The sequence below is a fragment of the Petaurus breviceps genome, unplaced genomic scaffold (assembly GCF_028583685.1).
Source record: "Petaurus breviceps papuanus isolate PSGF00001 unplaced genomic scaffold, PetGlider_PUasm1.0 188, whole genome shotgun sequence".
NCBI classification, from domain to species: Eukaryota; Metazoa; Chordata; class Mammalia; order Diprotodontia; family Petauridae; genus Petaurus; species Petaurus breviceps.
Window position 1 is genome coordinate 22,546,083 of NW_027185804.1, and position 21,880 is coordinate 22,567,962.

The window sequence follows — 21,880 nt, forward strand, 5'->3', positions numbered from 1 at the left end:
ATGTGACTGGTCTAAGGAACTTCCATGTTAAAAAAAACTTGGCATCTTCTCTGCAATTTATAATCTTCAAGAGATCCCTAGGGTACTGAGGCTAAATGGTTTGCCCATGGTCACTCAACTAGTATGTGTCAGAGACAGTACATGAATGAACCCAACCCAATCGGTTTTCTATATCCTACTATGTCACACTTCCTCTAAAAAAGAAATTGCCTCAAAGTGTCTCCACTTTTCCCCTTTTTATTACTAGTTTAGGGGGTTATAAACAACATAGCCACGTGAAAGCTTTATAGTAATTTGTTATTGCCTGTATAACTGAGTATCGGTTTCGGGCATCCCAAACCCAGTATAATGAAACTCCACCACTACCACCATTACCAACACATACCTTTATGTCCCAAAAAAGTGTTTTAGAATATAACTGCTATCAGTGAAGGCGTTTAAAAGAAATTTCCAAGGTCTGCCAGAAGCACGTCATAATATTGTCATGGAGATTTCTTTCCCTTCGCCTCCAGATCTGGAATTCCTCCCATGGTAATGCTACTTTTCAAAGGCACCCACGCAAATGTCCATAGGAATTAGCATAAAACTGGCCGGGTCGCCCCACGCCGGGATTCATTTGTAAAAATCAATCACCCTCTTCCTTCTTCGATCCTTCTCTCAGACCACAACCAGGTTCTAATCAATCCAGGTGCAAATAGACTTGCAAAAAGGGGGGGACCAGGAACAAAAGGATGTAGGCGCCAGGAAGAGAATAGGATGAACCGGGACCAGACAAAATATTTTCGGGAGAGTTGTAAATGCCTCTGTTTTTAAGGCAACAAAATTACCGAGTGAGCGTGAAGGGGGGAGATCCGGAGCCAAAATTACGGACTCTAAGACAAGGGTAACATCTGAATGGGTCATTTGTGAGCAATTATCCTATTATCCAAAGTCTAAGCTGATTCTTCAGATCAGTAGTCGGCGGTACTGTATCAAGTTTACACCGTCCCCTCGAAAGGCTCCTAGGCTTATACTTCAATTTTCACTTTCTCCAAGGGATCAGATTTGAGTGCTGGCCTCCTATAGAGGCTCCCTTGGCTGACGGACGGATGGGTATTCTTTAGAACTAATGGCATTCATTTCAGCACATCTTAATTGTAAATTTTTTCTCAACTTTCGCGGAGGCTTAAGTGCCCAAAGGGACCGGAGCCGGAGTTAAGTGTTCTTCAGCTCCCGGGGCCTCCGGGAGATAGAGCAGCGTCTCGGCCGCCCGGGAGGGTCTCCAGGAGGCACACAAAAGGAGGGCAGCTCCCGCAGAGTGGGAGCTGTGGGCAGGGTAGCCCCGGACCCCGCGCCCGCCCCGGGGGCGGTCCTCGGGCTGCCATCCTCGGGGGAGGGGGGATTCCCACCGAGCTCACCCCCCCCCCAACGGCCCCCGGGCTCCGGAGCCTCCCGGGGAAGGGGCGGCGGCGGGCTGCCAGGGGGTGGGGGGAAGGGGAGCGCACCCGAGGAGGGTTCTAGCGGGCGTCGCCGGATCCGGGGCGGGGAGCCAGAGGCGCCCGAGGGCGGATGGGCAGGTCCGCGCCGGCGGGCGTTAGGGCAGCCGTGGGGACCGATCAGGCCCCGGGGGGCTCACACCCCCGCCCCGGCCCCCCCTCCCGGCGTCTCTTGCGGGGCTCATTCGGCGGAATGAGCGCCCCCAGGGCGCCTCGGGCTTCACGCCCCACTCCTCGCCCGGTCCCGGTCCTCGAGGTTCGCGGGCGGCCCGCAGCCGCTAGACTAAACCGAAGCGTCGCTTCGCCCGCCCCACGGAGCCCGGACGACCTGGCCAGGCCGCGCTGGGGACAAGACGAGCAGAGGGGCGGGGCGGCGCGAGGGGGCGTGCGCGCGTGCGCGCGCGTGGGCTAGGGGGCGGGCGGGGCTGGGGCGGGCACGGGGGCGGGGGCGCGGGCGGGCGCGCGAGGGGGAGGTGCATCCTGGGAAATCCAGCAACATGGGGAGAAGCGGCGGCTCCTGCTCCTCCTGCTGCCGCCGCCGCCGCCGCCGCGGGTCCGGGCTGCCGCCGCTGCCGCTCCCGCCGCCCCCGCCGCCGCCGCCGTCGCCGCGCCCCTGAGCGAGCCGGGCCGGGCCCGGCGCCGCCGCCCGCGCCCCTGGGCCCCGCGAGCATGTGAGGGCAGCCCCGGCCCCCGCCGCCTCACCTCGCCTCGCCTCTCCTCCCCGTGCGGGCCGCGGGCCGCCCCGCTGTCCGCCCGCCCGCGCTCTCCGCGGCCCCGGCATGGACAGGACCTACCCGAGCCCGGGCTTCGCGGAGCCGCTGCCGCTCGGGCCGTCCGCGCCCCCCGCCCCCGCGCCCCCCGCCCCCGCCGCGGCTCAGCCCCCCGCCCCCACGCCCGCCCCGGCCCCAGCCTGGGCCTACGAGCCCCGGGGGCCCTCGGGGGGCGGCGGCGGCGGCAGCGGCGGGGGCGGCGGGGGCAGCGGCGGCGGCGGCGGGGGTAGCCCGAGCCCGGGCCGCAGCCACAGCAGCAGCAGTAGCGGCGGCAGCCTGAAGGCCAGGTAAGGGAGACACAGCGTCCGGCCCGGCTCGGGGCCCATTGTTGTCAGCCCGGCGGGCCTGGGCAGCGGCCGGGCCCGCCCTTTAAACGCCCGTCCCGGCGCGTGTGCGCGGGGTTCCCGGAGCGCGGCCCCTGCGGGAAGGGGCGGCCCGGCGGGGCCCGGGGGGGACTCTGGGGAGGCCACCGCCCCGACCGCGCTCCTCGGCCGGGGCCGGCCATCCCCGGGCAGCCGGCCGGGCTCCGGCTGGGAGGAGAGACGTCCAGGGGCTGAGGCGGCCGGCCCCGGGGTCTGGGGTGACGGGGACGCTGGGTGGGGGGTCGGAGCCTTCGGGGCGGGCTCGCTGGGAGGGACCGCGCTCCCGGGGCTTAGCGGCCCGTCTCTCCCGGTGTGCCTCGAGAGGAGGCAGGTTTGACTTTCCGCACCAGTTTAATAGCCGCTGCTTTGTGTACGTTTAATTTACGAAGTTAAATCAGTCTCTTTTCACTGTATATCAAGAATTAGGAAAATTTTTGCGATGCCTTTATGTCTTACAAGTTTTTTCTCACTATGCAAGATGAGGCTGAAAAATGTTAACTGTTACTGCCCTTTTTCCTTTTAACTGAATCATTCTTTGAAGCATCAGACTAAAACTCTATTTTTTGACACTTAACCAATGGAAGGTTTTTTTAAAGCACAAAGATACACAAAAGCTGGGTTGGTCTGGTTGTAAACCTGTTTTTAAAAGGTTTTCTTTCTTAATGGCCTTTAAAAATGCCCCCTCCCTTTGTGTTGTGAGCGCGGGGGGGGGGGCGCGTTGTTTTGCGTTTTTTGGGTCTACAGAGTTATAGCATTCTATGATAGTGCAGCCTTTTCTTTTCCCTGCTTTGTTAATGTCTCGTGTTAGGATCAGGCCATCTGTATAGGGCTCTGCATCCTTCTTAATTTTACCTTATTACATCTTTTTTTTGTACCCCTAACTCATGGATAGTATTATATTTTGGATTTACTATAACTTAACTTTAGAAATTAAATTTATATCCTGTCTTAACAATCAAGATTTGTCTTTTTTGTGCTTCTTAGTTTTAAAAGCCTGTGTCCTAATTGACATGAGGGCTATGTATTTGTTGATTCCCTTTGTGAAGATTTCTGTGTAGAGTGCAGATTAGCACCAGTTGTAATGATGTAACATGAATACTTATCCACAAGGAATTAGATTGTCTATCACCTTGTTTCCCATAACTCACAAAATAGCTGACAGATGGTAATGATAGACAATTGTTATCAATCTAGGGTGTAACAACTTTACTTATGTCATTGAACAATCCTGAAATGTGACATTTCTAGGCAGCTTGGGAAACAGTGGAGCATAAAATTACAATTTGTCTAAAATAGCTGCACCAAACATAAAATGCCTCATATTTTAATAGTGGAAAGAGTTTAATGGAGAAGCCAGCCTCTTTTTTAAAATGGGTGCTTGTAAACTATTGTTGTAGAGTCCAGTGCACCCTACTAGAAAAGTTCAGGCCACATATTAATATCTACCCAGTTGAGTTGGGACTAGCTAATTTCAGGTACTAGAATTGAAATTTTAGGTAAATTCACAACACTGCCTTTCCTACACAGATAGAGTGACATGTTGAAATATTGGGAATTTTTAGTGCCTTAGCATTTTCTTAGAGGCTAAGTATGTGTTGAATCAGCTGCATGCAGGATTTCTGTTCACTTCTGTACCTGATATTTGTATTTTGTGTAGATCAGGAAGTGACAGGTTGAGTTTGCTTAAGTGATGAAAGATGATGTATTTTTATTTGAATGTACACTAGAGAGTGGTTGAATGGAAATGATTTGTTTCAGATCCGATTTACATTTGTTTCCTGACTCACTAAACTGAAAAATGTTCCTATCTATCATTTTTGATGCTAAAGGGAACTTAATAATTTTTTTTTAAATCCACTGTGATAATAATGTGAATGGATAGAATAGTTAAAAAACTGGAAAACCTCCAATGTATGAAGTTTTTAATTCAGGTCTCCAAGCCTTGTGAAAAGGGCCGATTTTTCATACTTACTTTAAGTATGAACAGTTCCTAACTTTTGGGTTCTGTTCTAACGTTTAATTTAGTTGTTTGTAAGTAATTTTCACCCACAGAAAGTTTATAAGTGGTTATTTAAATTTCCAGGAAAGCTTACAAATACCCATTTAACCCATAATGTACACAGACTAGTAGTATCTAATGACCATTTATGATATTACTTAGACAGGAAAATATTCCAAATACCAACTTAAGACCCTGAAGATCACATTTCTTGATATTGTCCTTATTGTAGATACAGGGACTACTTCTTTCTCTTTACTCAATAACAGGCCTTCAGAATTTGGGACTGAAATTCAAGAGAGGTCTATGAGTTATTTTTGCAGAGGACTAATATTGTTAAATTAGTGACAGTAGGTAAAATGAGACAATAGGAATTCAGTCAGCACAGAGGGGAGGCACCAAGAAGATTGAGTGTTCCTAAGTGTAGTAGGAAGGGAAGAGAAGGACCTGGGGGTTTTACTGAGGACTATAGCAGCAGCAAGGAGTTTCTTAGGGATGTGAGTTTCAAGCATTTCTGTGAAGAATGTTTAAATGGGGTTTGATGTGGAAGATGAAGGTAACAGGCTTGCAAAGATTCCCTCTTTAATTTTCAGTCTCTTCTTATCTAATGCCTCCTTCCCTGTTGCCCATAAATACTTTCCTGTCTCCCTTAGTCTTTGAGAGCCTTTACTTGACCCTGCCATCCCTTTAAGCTATATCTTTTTCTTTTTCTTGGCTAACCTTGTAGAAAATACTTCCTTTCACTTCTTAATCTGACTTCCAAACTTATTACTCCGATGAAATTGCTCTTCAAAGTTATCAGTGATCTTGTAATTGCCAAATCAGCTGACCTTTTCATGGTCCTCATCCTTCTTGACTTTCCTGCTGCATGACATTATTGACCCCTTTCTCCTGCATGTGGATCTCTCCTGACTCTTCTCATACCTGTCTAACCCTCCTCAGTCTTCTTTGCTGGCCCATCATCCATACCCCACTCCCAGGCCCTGTCATAGGACTTCTTTTCTGCCCTCCTCACTTCTCTAGGTGACCTCATCAGCTTCCATGGGTTCAGTAATCATCTTTATTCAGATGAGTTCTGCCTCTGTATATGTAGCCCTGTATCCCCAGCTGCTTATTGGACATCTTCCAGTGGAATGTTTTGTAGGCATCTTCAACTCAACATGTTCAAAGCAGAACTTGTTATATTTTCTTCAAAAGCCTCCCTCTTTCCCTAACCCTTTTATTTTTGATTAAGTCACCACTATTCTTCCAGTCACCCTCCACTCTTTTCTCTCACCTTTCCCTAATCCAGTTAGTGCTAGATCTTGTTTATTCTACCTCCTCTACATTTCTTGCTTTGCCTTCTTTTGTCCACTTATAGCTGCCCCTCTAATCTAGGCTATTATTATCTCTCCTGGACTGTAGCTGCCTAATTTCCTCTCTCCTTTCCAATCCATCTTCCTTCCATATTACTGCCAAATTGATTTTCTTTTTTTTTTCTTTTTTTTGGAGGAGAGAGGGCAGGGCAATTGTGGTTAAGTGACTTGCACAAGGTCACATGGCTGGTAAGTGTTAAGTGTCTGAGACCATTTGAACTCAGGTCCTCCTGACTCCAGGGCCGGTGCTCTATTCACTGCACCACCTAGCCACCCATAAATTGATTCTCTTCAAGCACAGGGCTGACCTCGTCATTCCCCAGTGCAAGAAGCTCCAGTGGCTTCTTGTTACCTCTATGATAAAATACAAATTTCTCTGTTTGGTTTTTAAAACCATTCACATTCTGCCTCTAGGCTGCTCTTCTAGGCTTAGTGAACATTTCTCTATATTCTGACCATACTAGATGCTTTGTTCCCACTATACAAACCATCTGTCTTCTGTTTCTTGTCCCCCATATTAGAAATGAACTTCCTCTTCACCTGTTTCCACACAGAACTCCTAGCTACCCCACCCCCCAAGCTCATTTCCAGTGCTGCCTCTTCCACCAGGTCCTGAGTGGCCAGAGCCTTCTTCTTTGTTCGACACCCCCCTCACCCCCACCCCCACCCCTTTACTTGGTATTTACTCATGAGCGTTAATGTTGTTTCCCTCTAATGGAGCATAAACGATCCAGGTAGGGACTATTTCATTCTTCTCTTTGGATCCAGAACAGCCAGTACTGTCCCAAACACATGGTAGGCACTTGTTTAAAAACCAAACATAAACTTGGAGGGCATTGGTGATGGCACCTGGAGAAGAGAAGGTGGGTAAAGTCTTGGCATTTCCTGGGTATGCTTTTTAGGCACAGCATAATAGAACACTGACACAGACTCACCAGGTTCACTTAATAGGATCTAAAGCTGGAAATCCCAGAAGCCATCTACACTAGCCCCTTAACTTTACAGATGAGAAGAACAACGAATGGGAGGTTTAAATAGCTTGCCCAAAGTCAATCTGTCAACAAGCATTTTAAAAAGCACTTTTAACTATGTGCCAGGCACTGTGTTAAGTCCTGGAGAAAATAGTTCCTTTATGTGTTCCTATATATCCTTTATGTTGAGTAACTAGGTACACAGAAAATATAGTTAGTGGAAAGTAATCCCAGAAGGGAAGACACTGGTAGCCAGGAGGACCAGGAAAAATTGACTTTGGGAGGGAGGGAGGGAGGAAAACTGCAGGGAGATATTGTAGGCATGGAGGACAACCTGGAGTTGGAGTGTCTTGTGTGACCACTAGCAAGGAGGCTTTTTACAGAGGAATAAAGAAGATTAGGAAGAGAGGAACGGACTAAATTGTGAAGGGCTTTGAAAGTCAAACCGCATTTTATATTTGATCCTAGAAATGCTTGAAGCCTCTGGAGATGGCCAGACCTAAACTTTAGGAAAATCACCTTGACTTCCTTAGCACTCACTTGATGTGCCCATCCCTGGAGCTGTTTCCTGTAAGTCAGTTGTCCTCTTTTTGATGGCTAAACTTGTCAAGAAAGCCATCTACCGTATAGTGCTCTGTAGTCTTACTTTTCTCCTCCTTGTTCAACTCAGATTGCTCTCTTCAAAGTCACTAATGATCTCTTAATCACCAAATCCAGTGACTTTTTTTTCCTTAATCCTTATTCTTTTTGACCCCTCTCCAGTATTTGACACTTGAATCACCTTCATATTCTTTTCTCTTGCTTTGAGGGTTGGTTTTTTTTTTAATATAACACTGCTGCTCTCTTGGTTCTTCTCTTGTCTGACTGCTTCTCAGTTTTCTAGGTCTTCATCCAGATCTGTTTATCCAATCCTAACCTCTCTCCTGACCTTTAATGTCACAGCACAAATTGCCTCATGCATTTTCAATTTAATATTCCCCTTCTAAATCCTTCACTCACAGAGCCACCACTCTGGGGCAGGGCTTCTTTATCTCACACCTGGACTTTTGAATTGGCACTCTTAGTGATCTCCCTGTCTTAAGCCTCACCTCAATCCAGCTCCTTATCTCAGCTTCCTGATTTCCTTCAAGATTTATCTCAAATCCTGCTTGCTGCAGGATTTGCAACCTTTCCAGGTCTCCCATTTTATATTGTATGTGTTTTGTTTGTATATAGTTGTTGACATGTTGCCTCGCTTGTTAGAACATACTTGAGAGCAGGGACTCTTTTTTGCTTTTCTTTGTACCCCCCAGTTTTTCCCCCAGTGCTTGGCACATAGTGAGGGCTTAATAAATGCTTGTTTACTTGGCAGCCTAGTAGACAGTCACTTAGAGTGGGGAGAGACTTGAGGCAGGGAGATCAGCCAGTTGCTGTAGCTTAGGGTGATGGTTGTGTGAAAGTAGAAATGACAAAGACTTGGTAATGTATTGGATATGTGGAATAAGTGTAAGAGAGGGATCAAGGATGACTTGTAGGTTGCTAGTCTGGGTGACTGGTAGTATGATGATGTCTTTGTTAATAGGGAATCTTGGAAGAGGTAAGGATTGGGGGGGGGGGGGGGGGAGCGGAGATAATGAGCTTTGTTTTGGATACCTCGAATTTGAGGTGTCTAAGGCAATTTGTGATGTGAGCCTGGAGGTCTAGAGAGACAGGCCTGGAGATATACAGAAATGGGGATCATCTGCATAGAGGTGATAACTAAAGTCATGGGAGCTAATGGGATATAGAATGTATAAAGAGGAGAGAACAGGGCCAAGAACAACTTCAGTTAATGGATGTGACCTGGATGAAGAATTGGCAAAGAACACTGATATGCAGTGGTCAGACAGGTAGGGGAACCAGGAGAGAAGAGTGTCATGAAAACCTAGAACAACCATCCAGGAGAAGAGAGAGCTGCTGAGATCAAGAATGATAAGGACAGAGAAAAGGCAAATAAGATGTCATCTGTGATTATAGAAGAAGCAGTTTCAGTTGAATGAAGAGGTTCGTGCAGTAGACAGTTTTCTCAAATATAGTTGCAAAGAGAGATATAGGAGAGCTAGCAGAAATGGTAGGGTCAAGTGGGGGATTTTTCTTAGAAATGGAGGAGACATGAGTGTGTATGTAGGTAATAGGGAAAGAACCAGTGGATAAGGAAGCAGAAATTGAAGATTAGTGAAAGAGCAGGGAAAATAGGACAGTTTTCAGGAGAAAAGATAGGATGGGATCAAGGATGTGTGTATAGGGGTTTGCCTTGACAAGGAGAAGGTCCCTCTCTTAGAGACAGGTGAAGGAGAACATAGTGGAGGAACATGTTTGAGTGATGTGAAGTGAGGAAGAGAGAAGAGGGGAACTTTTGGTGAAAAACTTAAGTTTTTTTCAGTGAAGTATATGAGAGGAGGTCCTTCCCTGAGGGGATGCAGAAGGTAATGACCTTAAAAAAGCTTGAGGAGGGATGAATAGCCCCTGGGGTGAGTGGGAAATTACCTTTCTGCAATCTAGGCCCTATTGAGATTATATTCCATAAATTTATAGGAGACCCAGTCAGCACAATTTCATCACTTTCCCAAGCAATATTCAGCACCCTGTAAGTAGTGGAGATCACATAGGTAGAAACCATCAAGGAAAGGATTTGAACTGAAGGCTCTCTAATTCTAGATCCAACTGGTTTTAGAACTGTCAAAGTGATGAGTGTACATAATTAGAAACATTTTTTTAAGTACTAACTTTAAATCACTAAATTAGTCAATTCTTTGGTTTCTTGTTTCTTATTGACTTGTTATGAGGCTCCTTTCCACATGCACAGATAGTATGAGGGTTATCTGGCCAGAATTTATGCCTCAGCTGTTTTATATTTACAAGAATTTTAGGTGAGTTATAAAATGAACTTGTGTCATATCTCATTGTGGTTTTCATGAATTCAAGGATTGATTGTAGTCTTGTGTATATTTATTTTTATGTGGATATGAGGTTTTTTAGCAATTCTTTATTAATCTGAATCTCCATATTTGGGGCAACTAAATTTGGGAAACATCCTGGGTATCACATGTGTTAATTTTTAAAAAGCAACAGTAGATGACATGGCGCTGAAAGCTCATCTCTGCTTTACTGGGATGTTACAGTGACCCTGGGGTCTTGAAATTTATATCCACAGAGTGCAAGCTCAAGTGGTCCTAACCAGCTTGGAGAGGCTTTGAGTACAGGCCCAGCTGTCATCTGTGGACTAGCCTTTCTAAATTCCAGGAGACCCATCTCCAAAAGGTTGGCCAACAAGGGATATTTGTTCTGGTCAAAGCAACTCACCATGTTATTAAGCATGGTGTTACACCGTATTCTCTTTGGAATAGCTAAGAGGAAACATTAGGTGATCAGTTGGCACTCAAAGTGCAGGCTGTTTTTGCCCTAGATAGCTAAAAACTTAATTGTAAAAAGAAGCCTGAAAATCCTACTTATTAGGAGTTCAGGTGTCTCTCATTTGTCCTTCCTAATCTTCAGTACTAGGAACTTGCATAGGCCAAGATCCAAGATGATTCAGAGTTACTTTTTGGAGGGCAGTTGGGGTTAAGTAACTTGCCCAAGGTTACACAGCTAGTTATTTTGTGTGGGTGCCAACTCTCTGAGGCCCGAACCAAACTCTGGTCCTCCTGACTCAGGGGCTGGCTCTTTATTCACTGTGCCACCTAGCCACCCCTAAGCTGTGCAGTTCTAAAAAATTATCAGACTTGCAAGAAATGTTCAGTCCTGCTTCTTGTCTAGTCTTTTTTGAGGGAGGGAGTGTGCTATTTCTCCTTCATACCAATGTTTCTCCATCTCTTGAGTCTGGGCATTTTCTCTGGCTGTTCCCAATACCTGGAATTCTATTCTTCATTTCTGCCTCCTGGCTTATCTTGCTTCAAGTCCCAGCTAAAAACCTGCCTTTTGCAAGAAGCCCTCTCAACTCTAATTCCTTCCCCTGTTAATTATTTTCTGTTTATCCTGTATATAGCTTGTTTGTAAATATTTGTTTGCTTGTTGTCTTTTCCATTAATTAGATTGTGAGCTTTTCAAGGACAGGGACTATCTTGCCTCTTTTTGTTTCCCTAGAGTTTACCACAGTGCCTGGCACATAGTAGGCACCTAAAAAATGTTTAATGACTATTCATGAAACTAATGCAAAACAGTATTATACTAGAATATTCTCATAGAGAGACATAGGCTATTTTAGCAAATCTGACCTTCTCTTAGATCCCTTTAGCAGTCTGGTGAATCCCATGTCCCCTTCTCAAAGTAGTATTTTTAGATGCATGAAATAAAATACAAAGGAAACTTATATTGAAACAAATAATTTGATTTTTTTTCCCATTCAAGTTTTTAAAGTTCCTGAAATCCTCAGTTAAGAACTTTAGGGATTACCCTCACAATGGAGACAGTAGGAAGAGAAGAAAGTGGTGTTGCTTGCAGAGAATTCTGAAGGATGACTTAGGTGGGAAGAGAAACAGGTTCTAGAAGCCATTGGAAAGAATTTCAAAAATATGACTTGAAAAATTTGAAATAACAGTTCTCATATGAAGCATACTTGTACTCATTTGAATTAGCAGCTTTATTTTTCCCTTAGCAACCAGAGGCAACTGTGCCAGAGGAGATAGAGAGCAGACTTCATCTTCAGGAAACCTGGGATTCACCTCTGACACAGTCTGGCTTTGAGCTCCTAGGGGAGTAACCCCCTTTCTCTACTCTAGGACAGTGCTTCTTAAACTGTGGATCAAGAAAAATTTGGCAACAGTAAAAGGTTTCTGAATACACAACGACCAGAAATTAATTAAAACTCAAATGAGCGATGAATCCAAGATGTTTCTGGCAACACTTGCCTGTATTCCATCCGGTAACTTCACTGCAGCCTTGGTTCTGAACACAAAGCATCCACTTTATACAGCACGTGCCCTCAGGCTAGCAATGCCAACAAAAGGTGCTGAAAGTCGAAAGGGGGTCTCTAATGGAAAAAGTTTAAGAATCTCTTCTCTAGGAGACTAGTTAATAGAGACTAGAAAACTGCAGTGGAAAGTACTGATGTTCATCAGTATAAAGAGGAGTCTTTCTTTTTGGATGTTTCTTGTACCCATGAAATTGCAGGTCCAGTCCCCATCTTGATCCTTATTCTTTTTTTTTTTTAAATGATAGGATTTCTCTAAATTTTGGAATTAACTTGGCTCTGTGAACCTGTGCCAAATTGCCTGTCTGCCCCAAGAAATGGGAAAGTTCAGAAAATGTACAATGATATTTCACATTTTATTTCCCTTTTTTTTTTTTTTTTTTTTTTGCTTTTTGGAGGGGAGGAGGTAGGGCAGTTGGGGTTAAGTAACTTGCCCAAGGTCACACAGCTAGTTTTTTTTGTGTTAAGTGTCTGAGGTCGGATTTGCACTCAGGTCCTCCTGACTCCAGGGCCTGTGCTCTATTCACTGCGCCACCTAGCCTCCCCTTTTATTTCCTATTCTTAAGTGAAATGAGAAAATGCTGAGTGTCCATAGAAGAAACTGTCTGCATTCTTGTAAAAGCCTAATTTTGTTATTTAGAAGTGACGGATAACAAGATTGAAAGCTAGATATTTGACATAACTTTGTTGATCAGTTTTCATATGATCTTTTTAACTAGACAACTGCTTTACTCGTGAGTGGTTGCTTTCACACATGCCAGCTCACTCTAATTTCCATAATCTTGGGCTAACTTAGGCCTTGCCACAGTGGCATGTACTTGCATCCTCCTTGCTTCCAGGGCAATAGTAAGAATCTCATATGTGCTGGCAGAAAAGTAAGTGTGCTTTCAACGTAAGTGTGATGTGGCCAGATAGATGGAAAGTATTAGGAGGAGCCTTAACCACTCATTTGTCAGAATCATATATTAGCTTCAGGATGGACCATAGAGGTCATTTATCCTAACCTCCTACCCAATTTACAAAGTACTCTCTGGATATCCTTGACAACACAGAGACTCTACTGCCAAAAGAAAACAGCTTATTTAATTAACAGCTCTTATTTGTTGGAAAAGATTTCTTTTCTTTTTTCTTTTTCTGACTCACAGTCTGTCTCCCTTTGACCAATAGGTATTAGTCTTAATCCTGCCTTCGAGTAATATTTAAAAGTTGCTCTTTGACTTGATTATTTCAGATAGTTGTCTTCAAGTAACACATCCCTTTATATCTTTTGCTTTGCAGGATAAAATGCTCCATTTCTTTTCTTGTTCTTCAAATGACAAGGTGTCTATCTCCTAATATCCTGGTCACCCTCCTTTGGGTGCATTTTAGTTTGTCAGTATCCCTATTAAGATATGACACATAGAATATATAGAGTATATAGAATATATCACTATACAGTGATATATTCATGGTGTGATTTGACCAAGGCAGAATTTAGTGGGTTTATTCTTGCTTGTTCTGGACACTGTACTTAGTGTAGCCCTTTTTTGGGCTAGATTATTTAACACTTCTTATTTTGATGCTATTAGATAAATAGAACTCATGTAAGGTAGGTAATATTTAACTTAAATAGGTATTAAAATGTGTAAGAAAGAGTCTTGACCAGAGCCATAAAGGCAAAGTATTGAATTGCAGCCAGATTAAAAGTGTGAGCCATTACCAAGTGTGGAGATTTAGCGGACAGAGAGCTCTATGAGATGGGGCTTGTTGGTTAGTTTCTTTGATGTATTTTGGAATATTTTCAGTGCTTCAGCCTGAAGTAAAACAATGTTTTCTTAAACTACCTGTTAGAGTTAGTTGTAAGATTTACCTTTAATTTGCATATAATGTAAGAGGTAAAGAAAGCCTTAGCCTATCTCTTTGTGTGTAGATACATATATCTGATGTATGTGTATACAGATGTATATAACATGTCTATATACATATATGTATATGTGTTGTATACGTGTGTATGTGTATAATTACTATTTCCTCTTTCACATGACAACTCCTAAATAATAGGAAGTTAGCTCTTATGCTCCACTTATGTCTTTTCTCTACCTCCTTCAGTTGAAACTCATTCAGAAAACTCATGAACTGGAGATTTGTAATCATCCTGATTTGCTTTCACATATAAGTACAAACTAAGGGACCTTTTCTTCTTATGCTATACTCAAAGGCAAATCTTACAAGTAATTCTAATAACTTAGTAACTACTTGTAAAAACTGAGCTATTCACATTATGTGTGTGTGTGGGTGTTTCTATAGGCATATATACACATACACCTGGCCATGGGATATGGGAATTCCTGACAGTGTGTGGTTATGCCACTTATTGGCATCTCTTGGACCATGGGACTGAAAGCTGGAATTTGACATTGTTTGTTAAAGTTTGTGTATGAAATGTTATAAACAGTATTTTTCTTGATTAGTGTTTCATTGCTTTAGGACTTAGCCTCTTTCCAAAGTTCATGTTTCCTTTTACTCTGCCTTTATTATGAATTACTTCTGTAGAACGTGAAACAGCTATGTCATATTTAATTATTTGAAACATTTTAAGACAATTTTGAATCTGTAGTTACCCTATCAGTGTTACCATTTAAAGTTCTTTCTAATGCAGCACTGATTCCACTGTATAATCATTATTCAGGGGCTTGTTTCTTAGCATTTTAATTGAGACTCAACATGTTCAGACACACTGCCCCCCCCCCCCACTTCCTCCACATTTCCCTCTTTCCTTTTAGAGTACTATTCAGTTGACCAACTTCAGTACTTTCTCCCTCCCTTGGCTTCTCTACAAATACATTCAGTAGCAAGTCATGTCAGTTCTACCTCTATAATACTATATTTGTCTCCTTTTTGCCACTACCCTAGTTGAGGCCTTTATTGCCACTTGCCTAGATTATTTTAATAGAAAGATCTCCCTTCTTCTCTCAGCTTTCTCCAGTCTCTCCTTTGCACCACAGGTGTCAAATCCAGATAGAAACAGTCTGTACATAAGGATCCCTGTAGCAGCATATTGACTTAGTTTTAAACTGTAATGTTGTCTATGTTTTACTATGGGTTGGTTTTGTTGTTGTTGTGAAATATTTCCCAGTTATATTTTAATCTGGTTCACATACACTGGGGAGCATTGCAACTAGGGACATGTTTAACACCTCAGCTCCTCTTGCAGGTGTCCAGCAATGTTACTCCTCCCTTTGCTCACAAACTTTCAGTGATTTTCTGTTACCTCTAGGATGAAAAATAAACTCCTCAACCTGGAGTTTTAAGGCCTCCCAAAGCCTGGTACCATACTACTATACAGTTTAATTTCACATTGCTTCCCTTTGTTATTATTTCCAGCCAAACTGGAGTTTCAGAGCAATTAGAAGGGGACTTCAGTGGCCATCAATTCAAACTCCTATCTGAACAAGAACCTATTTCTGCAAAATACCCAATAGGTAGGCATCTAGACTTGAGGAATACCAGACAGCCCATTCTGTTTTTGGAAAGCTCTCCTCCTTAAAGAAATTGTTTGCATCAAACCTAAATTTATTTATTGGCAACTTCTGCCCATTTTTCCTGGTTCTGCCCCCTAGGACCAAGAAGAACAAATCTATTCTCTCTTTCACATGACAGGTCCTAAATTATATGAGGTCAGCACTCATATTACACTTAAATCTCTTACCTAGGCTAAACATCTCTTTTCTGTGTTGTTCTTCTCCCCCCCCCCCCAACATTCCTCTCTTCTCCCACTCACCTCCCCAGCAGAATCTCCTATGTCATGAATTTGAGGTCCTTAATCATACTGGTTGCCTTCTTCTTGATACTCTTTAGCTCATTAACACTTTTCCTAAATTGTGACTCCTAAAATTGAATGTACTCAATATGCCAATAAATTTGAAAAATTCAACAGTAAATAAAATAAGTAAAATTTTAAAAACATCAGCAGTGACCACCGGATTGGAAAAGATCAGTTTACTGAACAGTTATGCTCATTTCACACACCAGCAAGGTTATGCTTAACATTCTGCAAGCTAGGCTTCAGCAATATGTGAACCAAGAATTGCCAGAGGAGCAGGCTGGTTTTTGAAGAGGCAGAGGAACTAGCGACCAAATTGCCAGCATTCTCTGGATTATGGAGAAAGCAAGGGAGTCCCCCCCCAAAAATCTACTTCTGCTTCACTGACTACACTTTGACTGCGTGGATCACCACAAAATGTAGCAAGTCCTCAAAGAGGTGGAGTACCAGATCATCTTTCTTGTCTCCTGGAGCCTGTATGTGGGCCAAGAAGCAGCAGTTAGAACTGAAGAGGAAAAAACAGATTTATTTAAGATTAGGAAAGGAGTATGACAGAGCTGTATGTTGCCACCTTATTTAACTTACATGCAGAGCATGTCATGTAAAATGCTAAGCTGTACAAATCAAAAGCCAGAATTAAGGTTGCCCAGAGAAATTTCATCAGTCTCAGATATGCAACTGATACCACTCTGATGGCAGAAAGTGAAAAAGAATAAAGAAGCATTTTGATGCAGGTGAAAGAGGAAAATATAAAAGCTGACTGGAAACTTAACAAAAACCAAACCTACGGTCTTAGCTACTGGTCCCATTACTTCCTGGCAAATGGAGGGAGAAGAAATGGAAGCATTGTCAGATTTTATATCCTTGGACTCAAAGATGGTTGTAGATGGTGACTGCAGCTATGAAATTAAAAGACATTCCTTAGAAAGAAAACTATGGCAAATTTGTTTGGTCTTTTTTTTTTTCTTTTTGGAGGGCTTTTGGGGTTGTGACTTGCCCAAGGTCACATGGCTAGTGTGTTAAGTGTCTGAGGCTGGATTTGAACTCAGGTCCTCCAGACTCCAGGGCTGGTGCTCTCTATTCACTGTGCCACCTAGCTGCACCAAAATGATTGTGGTTTTGGGGGTTTTTTTTTTTGCTTTTTGGAAGGCAAAAATGTTTTTTGGGTTTTTTTTGTTGTTGTTGTTCAGCCTTCTAAAAAGAAGAAACATCATGTTGCCAACACAGGTCTTATCTAGTCAAAGCTATAATGTTTCCAGTAGCAGTGAATGGCTGTGAGAGTTGGACTATAAAGAAAGCTGAATGCTGCAGAATTGATGCTTGTGAATGTGGTGCATGGGAGATCAAATCAGTCAATACTTAAAGAAATTAATTCAGACTATTTTTAGAAGGTCAGATACTGAGGCAGAAGCTCAAATACCTTGGCCATATAACAAGAAAACAGGACTTATTGGAAAAGATAGCGATGTTGGGAAAGATTGAAGGTAAATGAAAAAGGGGATGACAGAGGATGAGATAGTATCATGGGAACAACGAACATGAAATTGAACAGATTTCGAGAGATAGAGATAGAAGGGCCTGCTGTGCTATCGTCCATGAGGCCATGAAGAGTTGAACACAACTGAAAAAAGTGTCATGAGGACATTCCACCATGGTCAAGTACAAGGCTGTCACCTAGCCATACCTCTCCCATTCTGTACTTGTGAAGTCAATTTTTTTATATACAAGTGTAAGACTTGAAATGAATCCACATTCAACTAAATTTTATTTGGCTCAGTGTTTTAGCTTATTTTGTTCTTTTTGAATCCTGTTATCTAGTGTGCTAGCTGTCCTTATAAATATTCCCTCAATTTTATCCAAGTCGTTGATATAAATATTAAATAGAAAAATCCCTGAAACATTCTACTAGAGACATTCCACATTGAAATTAAACCATTAATGACTATTCTTTAGGTTGAGCTATTTAAACAATTTCTAATCTTCCTAATTGTAGAGCATCTTGCCCATACCATTCCATCTTTTCTCTAAGAATAGTCTCAAAGCATAAAATACTTTACTCAAATCTAGGAAAACTGTATTTACAGCATTCACATGATCTACCAGTTTAGTAATCTTGTCCAAAAAGTAAATAAGATTAGTCTGGCATAACTGACTCTCTTCAATTCTACCTTTTCAGTCCTTATGTTCCTTCATGGTTCAGCTCAGGTGCTACCTTTCTTTTTAATCCTTCCCTGATGGTTTTTGAGCAGGAGATGACGTACTGGTAGAAGAACCAGGAAAAAGGTCTCCCCAAAGCTGAGGAGTAGCATGGTTCAGTGAATGAAAAAGGATTTATTAAGAGCTTATTATGTGCTAAGCCTGAGGATACAAAAACAAATCCAGTTCCCTACCCTCAAGTAGTTTTACATTATAATGGGGGAGACCCTAACCCTGGGGAGTAGGGGTCTGGAGAAACTTACTGGGAATTGCAAGTAGGAACAGTAGCAGAGTTGAATTGATCATGGTTCACCCAGTCCCAGAACTGGAGTAGATGGGGGATGTGTGCTACAAGGAGATAGGCTCTGTGTGTGTGTGTGTGTGTGTGTGTGTGTGTGTGTGTGTGTGTGTGTTGAGGGGGAGTTTGGGTAGTAGGAAATAAAATGGCCTTGAACATGCCCACAAAATCCTATGCCTTTGCACTGAATGTTCCTCAGTTCTCAAATGCTTTCCATCCCAACCTCCTATTTCTAAGGGTCCTTGTTTTTCCTTTAAGACCCAGCTTCAGTCCTCCCTCCAGGAGGACTTTCCTTCTCTCCCTAGCTGTTAATGCCATCCCATCTAAGATAACCTTCCATCTGCACTATATTTATTTTATAGGTTCTGATTTATATACTTACCAGCTGTTTGACTCATGGCAAGTCACATGATCTCTCTTAGCCTTAGTTTCCTCTTCTATAAAATAAGGATAATATGAGTATTTGCCACACGGGATTGTCATGAGAATCAAATGAGTTCATCTGTAAAGTGCATTGCAAACCTTTTGTTATTGTTCAGTTGCGTCCAACTCTTCATGACCCCATTTGGGGTTTTGACAAAGATACTGGAGCAGTTTGCCATTTCCTTCTCCAGCTCATTTTATAGAAGAAACTAAGGCAAACAGGATTAAGTGACTTGCCCAGGGTCACACAGCTAGTAAAGGTCTGAGATCAGATTTAAACTCAGGAAGATGGGGCTTCCTGACTCCAGGTCTGGTGTTCTATCCATTGCATCATCTAGCTGTCCTTTGGATAGTGCTATGTAAGTGCTGTGTCCTCCTCTTTCCTCCCCACCCCCTCCCCCATTAGAATGTAAGTTCTTTGTGGGCAGGGATTGTTTTTGCTTTTTCTTTTCATTACTGATACTTAGCATGGTGTCTTAGTAGAGATGCTTATGTATTATGGCTGAACCTTATTGAAATAAGAGGTCCAGGGTTTGGGTCCAGGCTTCAGAGAAGAATGGGTAATGAAGTGAAAAGAGCAGTGGATTTGGAGTCAGAACCTGGGTTCAGCTCCCACCTCCGACAGTTACCACCTGTGCCACTTGGGACAGGAGACTGAGCAGCTTCTTTCTCATCTGTAAAATAAAGGGGTGGATTAGTGAGTGGCCTTTCCATACCTGAATCCTCATGATCTGTGAGAAAATTGTGTCATGCTTATGCAAATGTACTAGGTGACAAGGCAGGATTGAAACTTCTTGATAAGACTAGAGCATGGGGCTGAGTCTGATAGGATGATATTCTGCTGAGTAGTGATTAAATTTACTTGCATTCCAAAAATCAGCCTCACAAGTACAAGGTAGAAGAAGCGTGGTTGGACAACAGTTTGTCTTAAAACAATCTAGACATTTTAGTGGGACTGCTAACTCAGTGTGCATCAGCAGCATGATGTAGCAACCTTGCATCATGAAAAGCATAGCTTCTAGAAATCAGGACCAGTCTCATTGTACCGTGCCTTCCTGAGATCCTGCTTGGAGTCTTGTGTGCAGTTCTGGGTGCTCCTGTTTAAGGACAGTGATAAATTGGGGAGTGTCCATAAGTTCCTATCATAGAAAGTGTGGTTGAAGGAACTGGGCATGCTTAGCCTGGAGAATAGAATATTGGGAGAAGGGGGAGTTGATCAAGTTTTTATAACCTCTGTTGGCCCCAGGGGGCTCAACCTAAAGCAGTTGGGGGGGGGTGGGGAGGCGTGCATTGCAGAGACCATTTGGGGCTTGAGATTAGGAAATTTTCTTAACAATTCAAGCTGTTCCCAAGTGGAATGGGCTATCTTTAGAGGGGGCAGGTTACTCCTCCTGAGATATTATCAGTCAGGGGCTAGGCAGCCACACTTATTGAGTGTATTATCCTGAGGATTACTTTAGTACAGGCATTCTTTTTTGTGTATGTGTCAAAGATTGCTTCTCAGAATATTTTTAAGGGCATAAAATAAAATTCATAAGATTGCAAAGGAAACTGCTTATAATAAAATGGAATCACCAGCATATCTTGTAGAAAACAAGTTTATGGATCTTAAGAACCCCCAAAGTTGAGTGTAATGGACTGGACTAGATCACTGCTGAGGGCTTTTCCAAATTCTGTAATTTTTGTGCTTTTCTCTTGCCCCCAGTTTGCTTATTTTTATATATGTTATCTCCCTCTCTCCTTTGAACCGAAAGTAATCCCTTAAGTAGTCATACCACACTCTTGTCTCTCCCTCACTTCATGTGTTGTCAGTTGTCATTCCTATCAGTTCTATCCTCACAGCATTTCTCCAGTTAATCTCCTTTCTCTCACAAGGCCATGGTGTTTTGTTTTGTTTTTTAACATTTTAATTCACTAGCACGTCTTTGCATTTTGTTGCAACATTTTACTGAATGTGTTAGCATTTTATGTATTTCTTTATAACATTTTAGTTGTCTAAATTAATTTTATTTACCAAAAATATCAATATATACTTTTATTAGGTGAGATTTGAACAGATTTAAGAACACTTATTTCGAGAAGCAAACTGGTGTGGTGGACCTAGATTTGAATCCTCACTTAAGCAGTTTGTAGCTGTGGACCATTGGCAAATCACATATAGATAGATACCCACTTCCCGGGATTGTTGTGAGTAATCTTAAAAGCATTATATAAATGTGAGTTTTATAAATTCACAGATACATTCAGTCCTAGCACTGTGAGGGACCTGAGAATATCTAGGCTCTTCCAGCCCTTTTCCAAGACCTATATCCCTTTACCACCTCCAACAAATAGTTGTCTAGTTTCACCTTGTATATCTCCAGTGATGGATAACTCATTTCATATTTTAATATCTCTTGTAGCACATATTTACCTCCAAGTGTAACTTGTAACTTCCATAGGATGGTCTTAATTCTATCCCTGACACTGTACAGAAGTAAATATATCTTCTTTGTGAGGTACTTGAATACTCTCATATTCATCCCCTAAGTGCCTTTTTCCAAGCTAACATGTTCATTTCCTTCAACTGTTCCTCATGTGATAAATGGTTTCTAGATTTCCATCCCTATTGCTCTCCTCTGATTATTTTCTATTTATCCTATTACATATATTGTTTGTGCTTAGTTTTCATGTTGTTGTTAAACTCTGACATCCTTGAGAACAAGAACTGACTTTTGCCTTTTAAAAAAAGAAATTATCCCCAGTGCTTAGCACAGCACCTGGCACTTAATTTGTATTGACTGACTAGACACACTTCAGCTTGGCAGCATGCCTCTTAAAATGTAACACCTCAGATCTAAGTACATTATTCCAAATGTGATTTGACCAATGCAGAATACAATGCTATTTTCACTTTCCTTGCTCTTGGTATTATACTTCATTGGCTTTTTGGGGGGCTGTCAGTCAGCTAAAAATGGAACTTTGGAATAGACAAATGATAGTAAAACAAGCTCAGGGATTTTTTTTAGTAATTTATAGTGAAAGCCCAGAGATTAGCACAGACATTAGTGTCTTGTACTTTCCCATTTGTAGCCCCAGACGTTGAATTGGGGGATCCAGAGCACTGGCTCTGTCCCTCAGGTTTGAGGACTGGAGAGAGGAGCAAAAAAAAAAACCAAAACAAAACCAATAACAACAACAACAAAAACTGCCCCCAAAGTCTCTCCTTAAAGAAGTTCTGGCAACTTTTCATACCCTCTCGCTGTACTCTTTGACTTCTGTTTTACCGTTATGTATTCTCTGTACCGTGTTGCCTTCCACCA

The 21,880-nt window shown here is 42.8% G+C and overlaps 1 protein-coding gene across 2 annotated transcripts in view; it reads left to right on the plus strand.

Annotated features, from left to right (window-relative positions):
• The first annotated feature begins 1,957 nt into the window (after window positions 1-1,957).
• The window catches only part of QSER1 (glutamine and serine rich 1), a 92,294-nt gene continuing 72,371 nt past the window's right edge, over window positions 1,958-21,880 (plus strand). The window contains exons 1-2 of one of the 2 annotated variants that reach the window (XM_069091370.1): window positions 1,958-2,028; window positions 2,506-2,532. In XM_069091370.1, the coding sequence (XP_068947471.1) occupies window positions 1,973-2,028; window positions 2,506-2,532 (83 nt within the window). In that variant the 5' untranslated portion in view covers window positions 1,958-1,972. Of the gene's footprint in view, window positions 2,029-2,254; window positions 2,533-21,880 lie in introns of those variants that run through there. The other variant, XM_069091369.1, reaches the window with a different exon arrangement.